The sequence below is a fragment of the Carcharhinus amblyrhynchos genome, chromosome 24 (genome assembly GCF_965287045.1).
Source record: "Carcharhinus amblyrhynchos chromosome 24, sCarAmb.v2.hapA, whole genome shotgun sequence".
NCBI classification, from domain to species: Eukaryota; Metazoa; Chordata; class Chondrichthyes; order Carcharhiniformes; family Carcharhinidae; genus Carcharhinus; species Carcharhinus amblyrhynchos.
Genome location: NC_137347.1, coordinates 15,418,677 through 15,440,009, shown reverse-complemented (window position 1 = coordinate 15,440,009; position 21,333 = coordinate 15,418,677). Strand labels below are relative to the sequence as shown.

Below are 21,333 nucleotides of genomic sequence, written 5' to 3'. Positions count from 1 at the left end.
TCGCAGAACATCCTGCCAGCAGCCAATAGCAAGATAACGAGTCCCACCTCCACTAACAGAAAATATTCTGGTGGGGGCGGCTTGCTGGTCAGAAAATCCCACCATTGTGACGTAACATTAAAACTAAGGTAGGCTATCCAGCGATGCTGATTGATTTTTCACATATGGGCACATTGGATATTTGGAAACCTGTTGGTGCTGATTGTTAGGCGAGCATTTTAAGGGCTTGGGATGCAAGGAAAGAAGATGGAGTTAAGATTCAGGTCAGCCATAATTTAGGTAAACGCAGAACAAGCAAAAGGATCAAATAGCCTACGCCTGTTATGTGCAACATAGCATTTCTAAGTAGCAGCAATGTTACTCAGACAGCAAACACAATGCACGCAGCATTAGCCTCGGCTAATACCACTTGCTCAACTCTGCATTTGAAGATCTACGCAGGATCCGCTTGCAACTTCTGTAATTGTAAAAATGGAATCAGGAACTCATCCTGTGTGAGTAATTGTGGATGCAAAGCCCCCACATTTTGGTACCCTGGAGCCCACTGTATCCTGCGTCAGTGCAACAGTTGTGAAAGGATACACAATGTTACTCAATAGATAGTGGGGAACACTTGTCAGTAAGAATACAAAGGCAAGGTAAATTAGTGATGTTGAAATAAACCAGCCGTGCGTCATATTCTGCTTGAATTACTCACCAATGTTTTATAAAGAGAAAGTGCTATACTGCTGTGCACACAGTGCTCACTGTCACCTCAATCTCATTGGCCACAATGTCAGATGGTTGGACATTTCGATCATACATGGGGTTTTCAAAAGTCGCTCGACCATTTGTATTTTCATGGCCTGCAAAGCCATTGAATGGTACTTTTGGCCTTTTCCTGAAAGAAATTCAGAACACAATCAAATCAGTCAATTTTTTTTCCAGAGTTAAAGTAAACCACTATCCCTTCATGCAGACAAGTCAGTTCCAGCTAGAAGCACTGTCCACTCACTCCCAATGGACAGAATCCCTTCAGGTACAGAACTTAGCTTATCAGTGAATCAATCAGAATTTTACTGAATTTCTGTTAAATATAGAGACCCAACTGAGCTTGTCACACAACCAGAATGTCAAATTATCCTAATTGTGGGTTGAGCCAATTCCTATTGATTCTCATTGACTATTAGTCAAAAGCACTAAGACTGTTCCCGTGGTGTATAATTCCCATCATCCTTGTATCCCATGTTTAAATGAGGTTCAGCTCCTCATAGTCAGAAGTTTTGTTCCAAGTAATTTTTGAGCACATTCTATACCGCTACATGTAAATAGATATAAATCAAATATAGATCAGTAGAATTGAACTAATACAACATTCAGCCCTCTACATACAGATGACTTTCACTCCTCAGACAGTCACTAACAGCAGAGTCAGTCCAATTAAATGAATGTCCAATTTTGCTCTTCAGCCAGTAGGAATCGTTAGGTGAGATTTTCTGGCCACACTCACCCCGAAACCGGAAAATCTCACCTGAGTTCATTCAACATTTCTATGGTCCACCCCACACCCGCTATGATTCCCGTGGCAGGTGGAATGGGAAAATACGCTCCTATTGAGTTCTACAGAGCAGAAAAGGCCCTTCAGCCCATCAAGTCTTCATGGCAATAACTGCACTAAATTCACGTTAATCCCATTTTCTAGCACTTGTCCCAGATCCTTGAGTGTTATAATATTTCAATGCTCATCCAAATACTTGATAAAGGTTGTAAAGTTTCCAGCTTCCACAACCTACCCAGGCAGTGCATTCCAGATCCCCACCAGCCTCTGAATGAAACTTCTTTTTCTCAAATCCCCTCTGAATTGTCTATCCCTCATCCTCAAGCTGTGCCCCCCTCATGGTAGTAGAATTTTGTCTCAATATGCACAGATTTTGGGATGTTGGGTGAGGTGAGACACACAGTTATACCTGGTAGGCATGATAACCAGACTAGAAATTAAGATATGAAGTTGAAGTCCCAACAGGGCAAGCTGTAAATGAAGAAGTGAATTCAGTAAATCTGGTAAGCCAGCACCAAAGCTAAAATCTCCACAGAAGTTGTCATACTGTCAGAAAAATGCAATTTTTGGAAGAGAGAACAGGACCAGCCACCTTACTCGAGCGGCCTATGTGCGATTCTGGTACCACATTATGGCAGGGATTTTACACAAAAGGCAAATGGCAATGGTAACATCTACCAGCTGACGATTCGAGGGTGACTCCACCTTCACTGGCAGGGAAATCCATTTTGGACTGGATTTTACTATCAACAGGACAGTCAACTCTTTAGGATTGTTTTTTCACCCCCATGTTATAGGCTGTCTCCAAGAGTTACGAGCCAGTTACTTTCCAGTCCCTGGCAGGCCCTGTTGAGGGTGGGGTTGGGGACACTGCAATGAGGAGCCCAACTGGGTTCAAGCAGAGGGGGATGGGAAATCTCTCTGTTGCCGACAGGGTTTTCAGAAAAGAAGAAAATAACAGAATGCGAGGGTATTCCTGGCAGCGGCGTGACATGGTGTGAACACCTCCCATTGCTGGTAAAATACCAGCGACAACAGAAGGAAGACAAAAAGTGGTCATTAATTGGCCACTTAAGGGCCTCAAATAGTGGACCACTTAACAACTTATCCCACTGCTGGTAAAATTCCAGCAAGAGTGGATAGGTCGCCCCTCAGCTCTGCCAGAATCTTTTCTGCATTCTCTCCCATGCCTTCACATTTTTCTCAGTCTGTGGCACCCAGAAACAGTACTCCACCTGCAGCCAAACTAGTATCTTAAACAAGTTCAACATAACCTCCTCAATTTTGTATTATATGCCCCTGTTAGTAAAGCCTAGCGTGCTGCATATTTTACCAACTACACTCTCCCCCTGTCCTGCCACCTTTAATAACTTATGCATGTATACATCCAGGTCTCTCTGCTCCGACGTGTAACTCTTTTGCCCTTCCAAATGCGTTCTGTGGATTCAGATGCATTTTCTAATTGTTCAATAGACTCTCCAAGGGGAAAAGAAAATGATGTGTTGAATAAGGTATCCACCCTCTGAAATATGGAACACAAATGAATTTAAATCATCTTTGACTGTATGCAGTGAGAATGAGCCAGTGGATTCAAAGAACCATTAAAACTAATAAATCTTTTATTACCCTGTTTATACCAAGTTTTGTGCTTTAATTTGGCTGTCTTATTTGGGCAAGTGAAAGGATCCTGCACATTTGCACTGGCTTGCAACCGAGCAGCTCGACAGATGTAATCCCATTAGTTTGTCGCCGTACAAAATACATTGCGTTGTGCAGAGATTTTTTTTCGCAACTATAAATGCTTACAAGTTGACGGAGGTATTTACATTTGTCCCAGCTCCCCATTCCTGGGTCCCCTTCAGCCACGTTATGCACTATTCTGCTTTTCAAAAATCCGGTTCCATCTGGGGGTATCAGAACAAGTTTGGATCTACAGGGCCAGTACATAACTTTACATCTCCATCTCAACCTGAGAGCATGGCTGCGTTCGGATGGACATTGCTGTAAAGTAAAGAGCTATATCTCTGGCGAGATGCCTGAATGCAGAGTCTTAAAGCACAATTATCATCAGTCCGCATCCTCACTCCCCCCACCTCCTCCCCACTTCCCCACCCAACCACTCTACCCCAAAATACATACAAGTCTTAACAGGTACGGTGTTTCAAATCTGGCTGTACAAAACTCAAAGTTGCCCAAAAATCAGACTTTTTTTTGCAAGCTGCCATACATAATATAAATTATTGCTACATGAGGAAAGTAAGACATTGGGCCACTCAGTGAAGCACTGCACTGGTGCAGAGATGCACCAGACTAGATATTGGCTTCACGCTCTGGTCCTTTCCCTTGCTGAGTGGTAGAGTGACCCTTGACCTCGCCAACACGGATCCGCCTTGTCACTTTTTTAAAAATTCAGACAATATTTCTTCACTATTTTGTATTATTCTTTCAAACAAAAAAAATGAAAGTTGATTTCAGAAAAATTCCCCCCTGCCCAGGTCAAAATTTTCTGGCTGTTCATGTCTCACTGCCGCTGCAAGTCAGGGTGGAGAATTTGGCGCTCAGCCAAATCTTCGTTCACTGCCAGTGGGACCGGAAAATTCCACTGGTGTGAACGGCCAGAAAATTCCTGCCTAAGTGTTATAACGCCGAGAATAATGGAACGGTTCGTGCTGGTCTCTTAGGCGTGCTCCGCATCGCAATCGTCCCACGCTCGGTCACTCAGTCACTTTTTCGGAGTGCAGTTGGGAGGGGGTGGGCGGCAAACATATCGATCGGTCCGGCTTCAGAGCCATTTCACAAGGGCACTTCGATCATACGGCGCATTGGGAAACACTCCCCCCTGCCCCTGCCCAGACATGGCAAACACCCCCATTTCATTGGCAGCCATGTTCCCACACCCTCTCCCTAACCTGGGTCGCCAGCACTGGGGCCCTCCCGATTGGTCCCCCTATCATGACCCCCAACATACCACCCCCACTCATAATCCCTGGCATGATCTCCCCCCCGCGCCACCCCCACCACCTCCTCTCATGGCTGCCATTCAGGCCCCAGCCCCTTGATACTGCCACTGGCACATTGGTGATGCCCAAGTGGCACCACTGGGAAGTCAGCACATGGGCACAGTTCAGCCATGCCCCACCTACCAAAGGGCTTCAATAGTCTCTGAGATTCCTGGTGGTGACCACTGTGCCAGGTCTCCACTAGTGGTGGCCAGTAGCGATTCACAGTGGCGTGACCTCCTGCCAGAGAAGTGGGAACATTCAGTGGTGTATTGGGCGGGGGGGGAGCAGTGGAATGATCACATGCTGACCTTCCCCATGCGATTAAAATCCAGTCATTCTCATGCTAAGTGGCCTCGTACCCTTTCTGGGAGCCAAAATGATTTTTGAGGCCCCACATGCTATTTTCTCGGATCGGTGCGATCCGTGCCAGGCACAGTGAGGTGGGAATATCATCCCCTTCAAGTGCCTCCTATGAAATGAATTATTATGGTTTTCATTGCTTTTCTCCAAAAGCCAGCAGGATCCCAAATCTGGTACGGACTCAACCCTGTGGGTACTGGTTTTGAGACTCTGTACCCGTCCTCCACGGTATCAGTTTCTTGTTAAAAATACGTTCTCAATGCTGTTCATCCAAACACTGTGGTGGCCAAGCTATAGTTTCCCATATATCTTCATGGAGCAGCTATTCCACAGCCAACGGAATGACAGGTAGTTACAAACAACAACAAATGATGGAATATTTGTGAAATTTAATGGACAGAATTGTGTTTGTATGCAGATTATTCTATCTCTGCAAATCATTTTAATATGACAAACACCGGAGTTTCGTGCAGATAGGTTTATCGATATCCTTAAATTAATTTGCATGTAAAACAGATTTCAATTATTTTCTCAAACATGAAATAGCTACCCAAAGAGGATCTGTCTGCAACGCAACCATTTAATCATTTGGGTTTATGTTCATTAGATTGTGTGAACGAAAAGGAATGGGTGTGGATGGGATAGGGAACTTTACAATCAGTGAATACAATCCTCCAAAGTGACTTTTTATACCAAACAGCAGGATTTTTGCTCTCATCTCCAAGGGATTTGACGATATAGGAGTTGTGGATCCTTCTGTAGTCTTTAATGCTACTTCATTTCTGAAGGATTAGCTCTGAAGTGGTTTGCACATCGCCAGGGACACGGGTTCGATTCCCAGCTGGAGTGACTGTCTGTGCACATTCTCCCTGTGTCTGCGTGGGTTTCCTCCAGTGCTCTGGTTTCCTCCCACAGGCCAAATAACATGCTGGTTAGGTACACTGGCCATGCTAAATTCTCCCTCAGTGTACGAGAACAAGCACCAGTGTGTGGTGACTCGGGGATTTTCACAGTAACTTCACCGCAGTGTTAATGTAAGCTACTTGTGACATTATTGAAAAAAACCTTAAGGAACTACAGATTAGACTCCCTGATGACATATTTTGTGTTGCACCAGCTGGATATGGCAGGGTATCGCATTATTTCAATAATGGATTCGACTGGACGAGATTGCACAAATTAACTGCAGTGAACAATATTTTCCACCATTAAAAGATTACCAAGAAGTTTAGATCATCCGTTTTACCACCGTCAGTGTTACTATGAAAACTGGCTGAAGTTGTGTTGACAAGTGGGAATCTGAAGGTGGGAGACTAAAGAGACCATTTTGGAAAATTTTATCACATCAGGCTGCCTGAATAAGAAAAGCATACTTAAAAAAAAACCTGTGATGTGAACTAGCCAACATCTACCTGGGATGGAATTGGCTGTCAATTTCCATCATGCCTGCTTGCAATTGAAATTATTTCTGAATCAGAAAATCAATCTGTGCATCAGAGCCAGCATATCAACGAACTGTGCACTAAAGTGTAGCCCTTGGAGCAGCACACAGCTAATGCAGCAGACGCTAAATTTTGCACATGCTGTTATAATTGCTCCTTGAAGTGAAGAGCGTTAACTCATTTCAATGTACAAACAGCGTGTGACAGGGTTTCTGCCTGCTAATGACCGTTTGAAGGGTATCGCTAAGGTTTGATTTTGGCCCAAAACATCTGCTCAGAACTGATCCATGATATTTCAGCAGCAATGGGGAAACACTGAAAGAAAAATCAACATGTGGGAGAGGAGAGAATCTAATCATTACAGAAGGAAAAGGAAAGAAAATCAAACACACTGACCCAGGTCCAATTCCAACCTTTGGTCACTGTCTGTGTAGAGTTTGCATGTTCGTCCTGTGGTCTGCCTAGGTTTCCCCCACATGCTCCAGTTTCCTCCCAAAGTCCAAAGATGTACAAGTTAGGCTGACTGGCCATGCTAAATTGCCCCTTAGCAAGGGGAGATTAGCAGGGTAAACACGAGGGGTTACAATTAAAATAAAGTTTATGTATTAGTCTCATGTAGGCTTACACTAACAGTGCAATGAAGTTACTGAGAAAATCCCGGAGTCGCCACATTCCAGTGCCTGTTCGGGTACACTGAAGGAGAATCTGGCATGGTCAATGCCCCTAACCTGTACATCTTTTGGACTGTGGGAGGAAACCAGGGCACCTGGCGGAAACCCATGAAGAAACAGAGAGAAGATGCAGACCCCAAACAGACAGTGACCCAAGCCAGGGATCAAAGCCAGATCTGAGAGGTGCTGAGAGGCAGCAGTGCTAACCACTGTGCTTCCCCAGGGGGTAGAGCCTGGGTGGGATTGTTATTAGTGCAGCCTCATTGGGCTGAATGGCCTCCTTCTGCACTGTAAGGATTCAATGATTCTATGAACATGCCACAGTCTGTCACCCACTGTTGAGTAAGGGAAGTCACTCAGGCTCTCTATTCAAAGAGAGGCAACCACATTTCATTCCCTGACAAAGGGTCATCCTTGAAACCTTGGCCTACTCCTGCTTCTAGTTTCAATCTTTGAAGTGTGGGAGGAAGCCAGAATACCCAGAGGAAACCCACACAGACACAGGAGAACATGCAAACTCCACAACAGTCATCCAAGGCTGGAAATGAACCCACTTCCCTGGGGCTGTGAGGCAGCATTGCTAACTACTGTGCCCTGTGTTATGGGACACTTGGGGAGAATTATTTCTGAGGGTAGTTAAGTAAAGATTGTTTCGAACTGTGCAAACTTCGTGATACTATGTATAGTCATTGTCTTACTTAAGTGTACTTCTAGTTTATTCTATTGTTGTTTATATTACTTTATAATTCTTTTTTCAAATCTTCAAAAAACATTTGGGGCATCAGGCTCTGGATTTCAAACTTTTCCTGACATTATGTCAAATTGCAAAAATACAGTTGAGGGAAATTTTAAGTTTCCTTTCAGAGATTTGGAATACCTCAGCATCTGCCATCAGTCTTGTCCTTAACAATGCCCTTAGTCATGCATGGCTCATGCCCTGTATCCAAGCAGTCTCCATACTGTCGCCGTCTGCTTGTGTCAACTGCATGCGAGTCAGCACAGCCACTGGAAGATGGCTATCTGCTGACTCCACTGTGCAAACTGTCTGACTTCAGTAACATTAAACAGAACCTCAGCTGCCCATTCACCAACCGTCCGTCTGGCTCTGACCTTTCTCTACACCCTACCCATGACTGTAACACTACATTCTGCACTCTCTTCTTTCCTTCTCTATGAACAGTGTGCTTTGTCTGTATAGCATGCAAGAAACAACACTTTTTCACTGTATACCAATACATGTGACAATAATAAATCAGATCAAACCCAAAATAAGATCATTCAATGACAAGTTATAAATTCTCTCACTGTGAACGTGGAGTTCCCACAGAGGTCCATTGGACCAGCTGTCTTCAAGTCAGGACAAACCTGGTCAAATCTACCTGTCCAGCACTGACTTACCTGTGTTTGTAGAGATACAATATGAATCCTGCTGTTATCAGGGCAAAGAAAGGCACAAGGATGGCAACGGCCACTGAGCTACTGCTGGTGCTAAGGTGGTGCCCTATGGAGTCCGTGCCAGCTTCGAGCATGTGCAGATCTGAATAAGACATAAAATAATTAATATGTTCAGGAACAGGTCTAAGAAAGCAACTTCAAAAGGCATAAAAATAGGTGTGAAAGGAACTTAATAAGAGTAACATCCCTCAGTAAACCCAGCTTTCCATGAGCAGCAACACAACTTCTCCGCCTGATATATGTTTATATTCTTTGGAGTTTATTGGAGTAATATCCCAGTCTCAGTGATAATAAAACTTCTCATAAATACTACAGAATGGCACATCTGACAAATCCCCTTATTATTGCTGAAGCTCATATTCCATGATTACCTGATAAATCTCCAGGTCGCAAGCATCGTAAGTAAAATTTTCTGCAGTGTCCACCCTCCCGAAAGGTCAGGTCAGAAGCTGCTTACTTTGAGATGATTCTGGCATCTACAGTGGAATTAATTCAGCCCCATTTACCACACCCAATGCAGATTACAAGGGAGGATCTTGTGAACATATTCTAAGTGCTAATAAGGGGCATTTCATAGAAAGTGCTGAAGCTTCCACTCTTAAAATTGTCAGTGTATTGCTGCAGTACATTTTGCACTTGGCAAGAACTTGCTGTTAAAATTACAGTAAAGCTGATGGCACTCACTGTTATTTATGCATAAATTGTGCAACAAATTCAGGCAAGATACAGATGGGCTGTGAAATGTGAGCAGTCATGATGGCTATCTGCTGACCCCACACTCCCACTTCTTGCCTTCAAACAACTGCACAACCTCAGACAGACAAATGTCCGCAGCAAACCACTCAGCCTTTAGGAGAACAGTGACCATAACACCACACAACCCTGCCACAGCAATCTCTGCAAGACACGTCGGATCAGTGACATGGATGCCATCATCTCACATGAGAACACCATCCACCAGGTACACGGCACATACTCTTGCAACTCTGCCAATGTTGTCGACCTAATACACTGTAGGAAAGGATGTCCCACGGCATGGTACATTAGGGAGACCATGCAGATGCTATGACAATGGATGAATGAACTCATTCGACAATCACTAGGCAAGACTGTTCTCTTCCTGTTGGCGAACATTTCAGTGGTCAAAGGCATTTGGCCTCTAATCTTCGGGTAAGCGTTCTCCAAGGCGGCCTTCACAACATAAGTTGCTGAGCAGAAACTGATAGCCAAGTTCTGCACACGAGGACGGCCTCAACCGGCATCTTGGGTTCATGTCACACTATCTGTAACCCCCATGGCTTGCCTGGGCTTGCAAAATCTCACTTACTGTCCTGTTTGGAGACATTACACATCTCTTTAATCTATGCTTAACGCGATCTCCACTCACCTTATCTGCACCTTTAAGACTTGATTAGCTGAAAAGACTCACATTCTAATCAGTATTCTGTAAATTGTGTGTACCTTTATGTGCTCTGTTTGTGATCAGGAGTCCCATTCACTTGACAAAGGGGCAAACCTGGAAAGCTACTGGTGTTTACTACCAAATAAACCTGTTGGACTTTAACCTGGTGTTGTGAGACTTCTTAAATATGAGTATCCAGAACATGCTGCCCGAGTTGCCTCATTCCACATCACACCCTTAGCTCCTTAGTTTATTATTTCTTGGAATTTGCTGCATTTACTCATTAAACTCAGCACCGAAAGTTAAGGCATGTCTTTCGAAGCAGAAGTACTCTTTTTAATCTTGTGATAGTTGTTAAGGATGCAGGGGGTGGGAGATGGCCTAATTGTATAATGGTTAGACTATTCATCCAGAAACTCAGTTAATGTTCTGGGGACCCGGGTTCAAATCCCACCACTGCAGGTGGTGAAATTTGATTTCAACTAAAAATATCTGGAATTAAGAATCTACTGATGACCATGAAACAACGGTCGATTGTTGGAAAAACCCACCTGGTTTACTAATGTCTTTTAGGGAAGGAAATCTGCCATACTTACCTGGTCTGGCCTACATGTGACTACAGAGCAACAGCAATGTGGTTGACTCTCAACTGCCCTCTGAGGTGGTTCAGCAAGCTACTCAGTTGTATCAGTTGCTCAAGAAAGCAGCTCACCACTATCTTCTCAAAGGCAGCTAGGGATAGGCAATAAATGCTGGCCAGCCAGCAATGCCTGTGTCCAATGAATAAATAATAAAAAAAATCAATCTCACCAGCACAGGATGCTATTTATTACCAGCATGGCCAGGATGTGCTGATAATTTTTTTTTCAAACCGAGGGTGGTGAGGTCTGGAAGAAGCTATCAGATATAGTAGTAGAGGTGGGTACAACTTTGTCTATTCTAAAAAGCATTTGAACATGGGTTAGATGGGTACAGAGGGATTTGGGCCAAACATGGACAATTGGGACTAGCTCAGTGGTTAAAAAAAAAAGGGTAGCATGGACAAGTTGGGCTAAAGAGCCTGTTTCCATGCTATAAACCTCTCTGACTGTATGAGATCAGGGATAACTCCTTGGCTTTTTTTTTAAGAATAATACCATGGGACTTTTGACATCCACCTGAGAGGACAGATGAAGTCTCAGTTGAAATCTCATCCAATCGGTGGTACATCTGATTGTGCAGCACTCCTTCAGTATTTCATTGCAGTGTCAGTCTAGCCTGGTGCGTTGAAGCGTGTGACTTGTCCCAATAACTTGACCCATAAGCAAAATTGCCACTAACTGAGAGCCTCAGCTAACTGAAATTAATCTGCTCCCTGTACAGATAGTTTTGCTGGAATAAGTTAAAAACTTAGCAGCCAGAGTAGCTGGACGCACCAATCACGATCGCCAAGGAATTTCCAGCAGTAAGATCTCCTGGAATCTCACAGGCCACTACCCGGTAAATCTGCTTTGAGGTTCCAATTTTCTCACTCGGGTTACTTAATTAGCAAGCGGACTTCTTGTTAACCACGATTAGAAATGGCTTGTCAGGAAAGCCAAAAGAATTTAATCCGTTGGGGTTTGAAACTGATGCTACAGGATTACACTGTGGGACACTTGTCCACTTCGAACTCTGCAGCATTACAATACGGAAGTGCAGTCTGCCCAACTTTCAAAGTTTCCTTTCAAGTAACATGGTATTAGAGCTGTCAGTTCACTTTCCCTCGTGGCTGTGAAGAATTCTCTATTTAATTCAATACCATTGGGGTTTCTTTTCCCGACTTTGAGTCCTTTGTGGGGAACATTTCCCTTTGGGGAGTCTGGGGTGTGGGGGGAGTGCAAATCAAATATCTGGGCATGTGTTACGGGTAATTTGCTAACCATTTAAAAAGAATGGTCCAAACATTACTACAGTGCATCTCTTGTATTTCCAACAAATTCCAGGCAGTAGGAATCCCTGTCAGAATGAGAAGTCAGAAAATAACCCATCCTGGCCTCAAAATTCCTTGGCTTACTTGTGATCTATATTGTGTCTCTAGCGGGAGACTGGTAAAACTAGCAGAGGAAGGACAGAAAGGGTTGAAACAGACAGCTTTGACCTTCCCTTAGGGTTTCTACCAGTCTTCTGACAAAGTTGTGTTGGGAGACTGGGAGAACTGCCATAAAATTTAAGGGCCAATACTTTCACGTCCAGGTTAAAGAAAAAATCTTGAAAGTTAATTTATTGGTCATAAGTAAGGCTTATATTAACACTGCAATGAAGTTACTGCGAAATTCCCCTTGTCGTCACATTCCAGCACCTTTTCGGGTCAATGCACCTGACTAGCATGTCTTTCAGAATGAGAGAGGAAACTGTAGTGCCTAGACAAAACCCCCACACAGACACAGGGAGAACGTGCAAACTCCACACAGTGACCCAAGCCTGGAATCGAACCCAGGTCCCCAGTGCTGTGAGGCAGCAGTGCTAACGACTGTGCCACCATGCTGCCCTCTTATCAGAGTTAGCACTGATCAACTTCATACAAAATGCAAAGGAATATGAACCATCGCAAACCATTAATTCTCCAATTAAAGCTGAGAAGAAAGAAACATTACCTATTCTTTGGAGACCAAACTGTCCAAAGTCCTTGCCTTGCACGAATCCTTGGTACACAAATGTGCTGCCTGAAGCTTCTGCTGAAACCTGAAAGATGATAAGTAAGGTCAATAGTCTTGTCAGTATCCACAGAAACCAGGATAAATGGGGAAGGTGGGCCTGAATTTCCTCTCTGCAATAGATCCTCAATGGAGCAGGATTCGTACTGGCCCATTGTTTGCACCCCTGCCCCTGGCCCACTTCCCCGGTTCATGAGCGTTTGCACATTTTGGACAGAACACACAAGTCACTCATGGCACTAAGTCACCATAGTAATTAGCACTGTTACCTTACAGCACCAGGGATCCAGGTTCAATTCTGGCCTCGGGTGACCATCTGTTTGTAGTTTGCACGTTTTCCCACGTTCTCTCTGTGTGGGTTTCCTCCAGTCCAAAAATATGCCGCTTAGGTTGACTGGTCATGCTAAATTGCCCCATACTGTCAGGGGATATAATGAGGTAAATATGTGGAGTTATGGGCATTGGACCTGTGTGGGATTGCTATCAGTGCGGACCTGATGGGCTAAATGGCCTCCTTCAGCACTGTAGGGATTCTAAGATTTTGAAGAACCAGCTTAGGTCGAATAAAGGGGCATGAGAAGTTGCTATGGCAACCTGTGGCCAATGTTAAATGGGTCAACAGCATCATTCAATTAATAAAGCAAACAGAGTGGACTCCACACTAAAAAAAAACAGTTTATGAAGAACATCAATATATCTGCAATTGACTACACTAGAAAAGCTGTTCTGATGACTTAAATTTGCCCACTAAAGGGCAATTAGGGACTTGCAATAAACACTGACCTTGCTAGCAATGCTCACATTCCAGAGATAGTAAAAAGAATCTGCCCCATCCAAAGCCTTGATTCTCCCAGTACATTAATGACGTATTCAAGTAACAGCCCTTTGTGTCCCATAAAGAGATTATTGCATCCTGAGCCATGGGTGGCACAGCAGTTAACACTGCATCCTCACAGTGTCAGGTTCAATTTCGGCCTGGGGGTCACTGTCTGTGTGGAGTTTGCACATTCTCCCCGTGTCTGCGTGGGTTTCCTCCGGTTTCCTCCCACAGTCCAAAGGTTTGTGGGTGAGGCTGATAGGCCATTGACCCTAGTGTCAGGGGATTGGCAGGGTGAATCCGTGGAGTGACAGGAATAGGGCTTGGGTGGGATAGTGGTCGGTGCTGACTTGACTGGCCAAATGGTCTCATTCTGTACTGTGGGGACTCTATGACTGTTTCTCTATGTTTCCATTAGTTTGTGCTATTTGCCAGGAATCAGCCAAACCAGCACAATAAAATCTAATTTTGATTAATATTGTGTGCCGATCAAATTTCCATACCCGATTGTGCTCATTTAGAAGACATCACATTGGAAACTGGCCCTGGCCGCACCCCCAGATAAATAAATCAGCATGGCAAGTGCTCACTAAATGCATCGATTCATTGGTCTTCAAGGAAGCTCATAAGTTAAACATTTTTTTAAAAGTACAGTTCCATTAATCTTGTGGAAGTGCTTTTAAAAGTCATTTCCAAAACAAACTGATGACTGTACTCCAATAAACTCCGTGAAAGATTAACTATTTTAATCAGGTTCTCAGACTAATCGTCAAGGCACTTATTTAAAAAAAAACACTTTTTTTGTCATAACATTGCACCACAATTTGCTTTCTCTCAACTGCCCTCAGACAACAAGAGATGGGCAATAAATGCTGGCCAGCCAGTGACGCTCATGTCCCATGAATAAACAATAAAGAAACCCATGTTACCACTCTTTAAGTACATCAAGGAATCTTTCATGTGGGAGAAGAGAAGTTCAAAAACACTGTCCTTAAAACTAGCAAAATTCTGAATGCAATTTGCAGCTGTATGCTGCTAGTTCCCAAACTGAAAGCTCTGACCTTTTCTGTTTAACACTATTTTGGATATGTGGAAACGTACAAATCTTTCCTTAAAAGGTGGGACTTCAGGGAGAAATGGTTGCATTTATGCATGTAAAGGAATTCTAGCTTTTATAGAAAGACCTTGAAACATAAATTGATGAAGTGATATTGTACGTATACCATGATATTGGTTAGATTACAGTTGTGGTTCTGGGCAACTGGTAATAAAAAGGATGTTAGAGATGTGAAAAGATCCAATGCTTATATGGTATTAGGAATAAACTGTCATAAACATTTTGAAACATTAGAAAAAACACTTATGGGCAGAATGCTGGTTCACCCTGCCCACCGATGGGTGGCTTGTAATGGTAAAATCGAGTGAGAGTCGTGTAATCAGAATCACACCCTTTCTCTTGGCTCTCGTGGTCTACAGGATCTGGATTTCCAGTGACATCGGCCTCACGTCCATTTCTGGCGAGAGACTGAATAAATTATTTAAATTTATTTTAATGCTAATTTAAATGGCATTAGTGAGCCCGGTGCTCAATTGTCTGGGCTCACTTAACCTTGAAGCCTCACTGGGAGAGGTTCTCTCCCGTGAGGAAAACACTGCCCCTCCCATGAATGGGGAACAATTGTGTTGACCTCGTTGGTAGAACCGGAAGCCATTGAGATCCCTGGGAAGGCTGAGGGCAAGGGAGGGTGCCCCTTGGACAGTGCCAGCCTGGCACCTTGGCTTTGCCCACCAGATGCCTTCGCATGTGCCACTAGGTAGTGTCTATGGAGGCAGGGACTCGAAAGAGGCATTGGGGGGGCTGGAGGGGGTGGGATCTGAATGGGGGCCGAATGGGGGGACAGAGGGGGTCCATTGCCACTCTGCTGCGATTGGTGGTGAAGAGAGGGGTGCCCACTGCCAAACCTGCCTGCAATCAGTCAGGGGAGGGAGGAACAGGCCCTCTGCAGGTCTGCCTGTGGTTATTGGGACAGAGGGGGCCACAATCAGTCTGGATGGCAGGGGCTACACCTTCAGGCAGTGTGGAACTCTCAGTTGGCTGCCAGTCTCCGTGGGGGTGTGGGGGATGGAGGTGGTTCAGGCTGGCTGCAGCAGCAGCAGCAGAGACCTTGCAATTCTCTCTCTTTCTGTCAGACCTCTGCCATTGGAATTGCGCATGTGCAGCATCAGAGACTGGCTCAGTCTGCTGTTGCTATTGCGCATGTGCAGATATGGAGGTCTACGTATGTACAACAGCTCCATTTGCTGATGGCTGGTGATATAAACCTCGCCCATTGTTTGTAGCAGCTCAAAATAGTCTCACTGATCTTTTCATGCACTCTGCACTTAAGATTGGGCATAAAATTTTGCCCAAAAAATGCATCTGCAAATCTCCCATTTTCACGCTAACTGGGCATTTGGAACCATTCTCATCAAATTCCGCCCATATTCTCCTTTCACCGGAACAGAGAAAATTGGGAGAGAACCTCAGAGATGTTTCCAAAATTATGAAGTTGACTAATGAAAGACAATTTTCATTTCGAAACAAAGTGATATCAAAGGCACTAATTCAACTGCCTCTGGAATATCAAATGGAGAAGTTGGAAAGAGAAATACTGACAGGTTTATAAAGCACCTTTCAGTCCACTGGATACTTCAAAGTGCTTTCCAGCCAATGAGATACTTTTGAAATGTTCTCACTATAGTAATACAGGCAAACCAGCAGTCAACTTGCATGCAGCAAGCTCAAACAGCAATGCGATGATGATCAGGTCAGCTTTTGTAAAAATTCACTTATGGGATGTTGGCCTCTCTGGCTAGGCCAGCATTTATTGCCCATCCTGCCTTGTCTATGAGAAGTAGGGCTGCCTTCTTGAGCCTCAGTATGTTGTGACTAAGTATGTTGTGTATGTGTATGTTGATGACTGAGCGATAACATTGGCAAAGAAACTGAAGATAACAACCTTGCTCTTCATCAAAAGTATGTCTTGGACTATCTCTTACTTTGACCAGAGTATTTGAAAAAGGAAAATCTAATAGACGGACAAGGTTTACAAGTGGAATTTGGATAGATGACTCCAACTGAAGACCTAGCACTAGCACAGGTATGAAGGGACAAATGGTTATAAATTCTAATTGCGTGCAAATCCTTGGTTCCTCGGAGTAGCGATAGGATTAGAGTGAAATGGGCACATCTTTGCAACATGATCATTCAAAAGGATCATTTTTATTCTCGTAAGTTATGAATTCCACCACATGTAGAGTTTGGGTGCCAACGCATGAACGTAAAATACACTGATCATTTCTGGACCATTTGTAGATATGGTAAAGGTATTAGTAATTCTGGATTTTTTCTTATGGGTGGGTCTGTTTCACATTGTACTGCATTATTTAAATTGCCTGAAATAGCACAAGAGAATTTTGTTCAGGCTATTTTCCAATCGTATCATCTCCAAGGAGAGGTAGTGGCATAGTAGCATTCTCACTGGATTAGTCATCTGGAGACTCGGGGTAACATTCTGGGGACTGGGCTTTGGATCCCACCATGGTAGATGGTGATTTTTGAATTCAATAAAAACCTGGAATTAAAAGTCTAATGATGACAATGAAACCATTGATGATTGTCGTAAAAACCCATCTGGTTCATTAATGCCCTTTAGGGAAGGAAATCGATCGTCCTTACCAGGTCTAGCCTACATGTGACTCCAGAACTACAGCAACATGGTTGACTCTAGAATTCCCTTAGGGATGGGCAATAAGTGCAGGCCCAGCCAGCAATGTTTGTATCCCATAAATTAATAAAAGAAAGGGCCTGTGCTCTAAGCTTAGTTCAAATTTATCTGAATGAGTTTATTGCTGATAAAAAAATTGTTACATCTTTACTAATATGTTAGATTTCCTCTTAGATCATTCAGTAAGAATTTTCACTGAACTATCATGTGCATTTAAGTTTTGATTCTGAGTTGAAGTCTAATGTCACATTTTTATATTCCAATGTCACTATCCCCAGACATGCTACACAGTGCTGACACGCAGCACCATTACTTTCCAGGGTGAATGGCACATTCCTATTTTCCTGTCTAACTTGTCTCAAGCACTTAATCTGTTTAGTTGCAATATTTTAACTGTGACATTTGGAGACTGAGAAAGCTAGATACCCTGTCACGACTTACATATCCATCCAGAGCCAGGTTGTCATTCTTAAATTTGTGCACAAACATTTCGACCGGACCACGGATCTTATACAGTTCAAGGAGAAGATGGTGTTCTTCCTTTTTGTAGAAACCTGAACGATATTAGCACATTCACAACGAGGTCAGAGTTATTTAATGTTTCCATTTCTCCTTATCATTCTTAAAACTGTTGATGTTGAGTAAGCAAGTGGTCAGGTTAGTTGCACAGGCTGGAATTTGAAGTTAAAACAGCTAAAACCTTGACCTGTTGTGCAAGATGTCATCAGACTTGAGGAGAAGGTAGGGTGCACTGAGAAATAATGGTTAATTGGTGTCAAGCTTGGAATATAAAAACCTGGAGACTGTGGGAGTGAAAACCTAAGGATGTTAAATGCTTCTCCAAGTTTGGGATCATGAGAAAGACTGAATAGAATAGAATTTGAATAGAAATAATTGTTACAACATGGAAGATTCCGGACTGTCTGAATCAATGTACGTTTCAATTCTCCCAGCTGGGAGGAGAGCTGGTGACAGCATTTCTCAGTTTGCAGTCTGTGCTTTCCCAACTATTAACTTCAATTAATGAAATATTGATTTCATGATATGCTCTTCTGGTGGACAAAGCTCTATGCTCGGACCAAATTTGCATAAAATCAATACTTTGCTCGATGGAGCTGTCGGGGGTTAACATAGCAGAATTGGTCTTTGTTGGCATCACAAAACATGGTCACGGCCACACTCAATATTCTTTTTCATTGACTTCCAGTTGACGTGCCCGACAGTGACCCAGTCTCTGCTCAAAAAGCAGCAAATGCTCACAACGGGCTCTGGAATGTTTTAGTGTGCCTACAAAGAAGAGCTGAAGCAGCAAATAGATATATTTTCTACGCCTAGCTTGAGAAGGAGAGACTAAGAAAGCCAGAACACAGCAATTTTATTTCCTCTGTTTCCTTATCTTATCAGTTTGTTATACTCTTGTTTTATCCATTGCGTGGAAACATTTCTCCGCTGGACAGCAGGATACCAACCAACTCACATGAAACCTGTTTGAGCTAAACCCTGGGAGTTGCAGGAAGTCAAACTCTTGCTCTCTCTGCTGAATAATGGATGTGAACCATTCTGTGGATTACCATTTCTCAATTCTAGTTCAACACTGCGACTACACAAATTCTGAAAATGTGCATCTGAATGGAGTAAAACTGTCATAATTGGCCTTAACATTAAAGATCTTTTTCAACTTATAACAAAGGAACTTTTAGATTTTATGAGAATGAACGCCCCAATTTCCCCTTTTTCGAAGTGTGTTGTTATGACTGAGTTACACTTGGCAGGATTTTGAATTGGGATCCTGACATCAATGGCAAAATGGGATCTAGCTCTGCACTGCATGGGGAACAGTCACCTGCAGGAATCTTTCCTTGAATTAGCCAATTAGTGGCCAGAGGGCAGTCACACTATCCAATTAGGGAAGTCAGATCGTCCTCGGAAGCTGGAGGACCAATAGGAAGTCTTTCTGCTCAAAAACCCCAGCGTACATTGCCGATCAAACAGAGAGGGTGCTTCGAGTTGGAGCCGTCCTCTCTCCAACATTGTACCCTCTTAACTTAAAAAGTAACTCAGCAGCCAGACCACCCAGTGGGCTGCCTACAACTGCAACTGAAATCAAGCAACTGAGAAGGGTATCAAAGCCTGTATGGAGCACTGGTCCCTTCGGTCTGCATTTCCCAGGTAGCTACTCCTTGACATCTTGGAGGCCTGGAGGAGTGACTGAAGAATTTCAGTCAGTCTCCAAGAAGAGGCCTTAAGTGTTCATAGTGACACTTATTTGGTTACCCATGGCAGGCTGGTCACTCTGCCACACCATTCCTGCCTCACGGAAAAAGCCAATGGGTGGCACAGTGGTTAGCACTGCTGCCTCACAATGCCAGGGACCCGAGTTTGATTCCCGGCCCGGTCACTTTCTGTGACCGTGTTTTGTGTTGCCAACAAAGACCAATTCTTCTACATTAACCCCCACAGCTCCATGAAGCATAGCATTGATTTTATTCAAATTTGGTCCTGGCACAGAGCCTTGTCCACCAAAAGAGCATATCAGGAAATCAATATTTCATTAACTAAAGTTAATATTTGGGAAAGCACATTCTCCCCGTGTCTGCGTGAGTTTCCTCCAGTGGTCCTGTTTCCTCCCACAGTCCAAAGATGTGCAGGTTAGGTTGATTGGCCCTGCTAAATTGACCATTAATGTCAGGGGGGACTAACTAGGGTAAATAAGTGGGGCTACGGGAATAGAGCCTAGGTGGAATTGGGGTCAATGCAGACTTGATGGGCCGAATGGCCTCTTTCTGCATTGTAGAGCTTTTATGTGTCTGTGCATGCTGCAGGCAAGCCTATCAAGGGCTACAAATCTTGACCTTTCTATTGTACCAGGAATGCCTCATGGAGGTTTCCTGTGTTTAGAAAGAATGAAAGTACAATTTTGTTACACGATCTCCCAGTGTTGTAAACATAGCTTGCCATTGAATGAATAAACTTGACCACAGAGCCCTCAGTGGCTGCATGTCACTTACCTGTCAATCTAAGCTCCACTCCACTCTGGTCTAGAAGAGTTGCCTTGACTTGACTGGTAGACAGATTAAAACTGTTGATTGTTAACATGACTGGCTGCCTCTTGCCGAGATACTCATAAGAACCTTTCCAGAGGGAATTCTGCGCAAAGACATTAGCTGGAACTGCAACAAGGATAGGAAAAGAATTATAAGTAGCCCTTTGCCTGAACAAGGCTTTTGAAGGTTTAACATTCTAGTTTGTATCACTGCCGTAAACTCACTTGAAAGTTTGGTACTTGGTATTTCTTTGACTGTTCCAATTGGTCTCCCACTTGGCCTTGTGTCTGCTAAAGAAAGCCAATTAGAAAAATCATGGCTGTTAACAATAAAGTGACCAAAGTGAAATGGAACAAGCAAAATGGCTAGCAATAAGGTAAATAATTGAATGATTCAATTGTTGGTGACCAGATCAGAAACTCCAAGGTATATTCTGAAGTTAGCCTAGGCCACAAGTTTTATGATTCTGGCAATAGAGTGAGCAGAAGGGCTTTGGCCTCAGGTGAGATTCAATTGACCCACTGGGGAGCTTCTTTCAAACAAACTTCATTTAAGAAAAAGCTAGAATATAACAAGAAGAATTAGCATAAGTTATACCAATGCAAAAACCAAAATATATCAAGTTATAATATTTAACAGCCAGCTATCTCTGTTGTTTTAATAAAGCAGAGTCGCCCATGGATAAAAATCCCTCCTTTAGAACCAATTAGCATCAAAACAGATATGCTGACATGGTTGTGAGATTTGCAGCCTTTCACCACCTCTGGATAGAGATCCAGCCAGCAGTTTCCACAGAAGGATATATCTTCAAACAGCAGAACTTCAGAGAAATAAACCTAGTTTCTGGCAGATCCCACTCTCTGGATGTCAGAGACTCAGAGTTACTTCTTTCTACATCTCGCAAAAAGCAAATATGCTTGATTTCTCTGTGTAAGCCTAGCTCCACCCAGTCACCTGATTTTCATGAGAACCTAATCAAGTTCTATGCTGCAAAACCCCAGAGGAACACTAAAACTAGAACAGTGTTAGTTCAGAAAAAAATCAACATTCCAGCCATGAGGGGAACCTATGTTGCTGCATTGTAACAGGCTGTTCTGTACAGTTGGTGGCATCAAAGAGGGAGCTTTGGAGATTACAGAGGACAGTATCACAAGATGCTGG

At 43.5% G+C, this 21,333-nt stretch overlaps 1 protein-coding gene across 1 annotated transcript in view; it reads right to left on the bottom strand.

Moving 5' to 3' along the window:
* Window positions 1-720: 720 nt before the first annotated feature.
* The window catches only part of csmd2 (CUB and Sushi multiple domains 2), a 1,720,603-nt gene continuing 1,699,990 nt past the window's right edge, over window positions 721-21,333 (bottom strand). The window contains exons 65-70 of the mRNA XM_080211135.1: window positions 20,397-20,462; window positions 20,137-20,298; window positions 17,570-17,682; window positions 12,485-12,572; window positions 8,411-8,549; window positions 721-880 (exon numbers count right to left, since the gene is read on the bottom strand). Of these exons, the coding sequence (XP_080067261.1) occupies window positions 721-880; window positions 8,411-8,549; window positions 12,485-12,572; window positions 17,570-17,682; window positions 20,137-20,298; window positions 20,397-20,462 (728 nt within the window). The remainder of the gene's footprint in view (window positions 881-8,410; window positions 8,550-12,484; window positions 12,573-17,569; window positions 17,683-20,136; window positions 20,299-20,396; window positions 20,463-21,333) is intronic.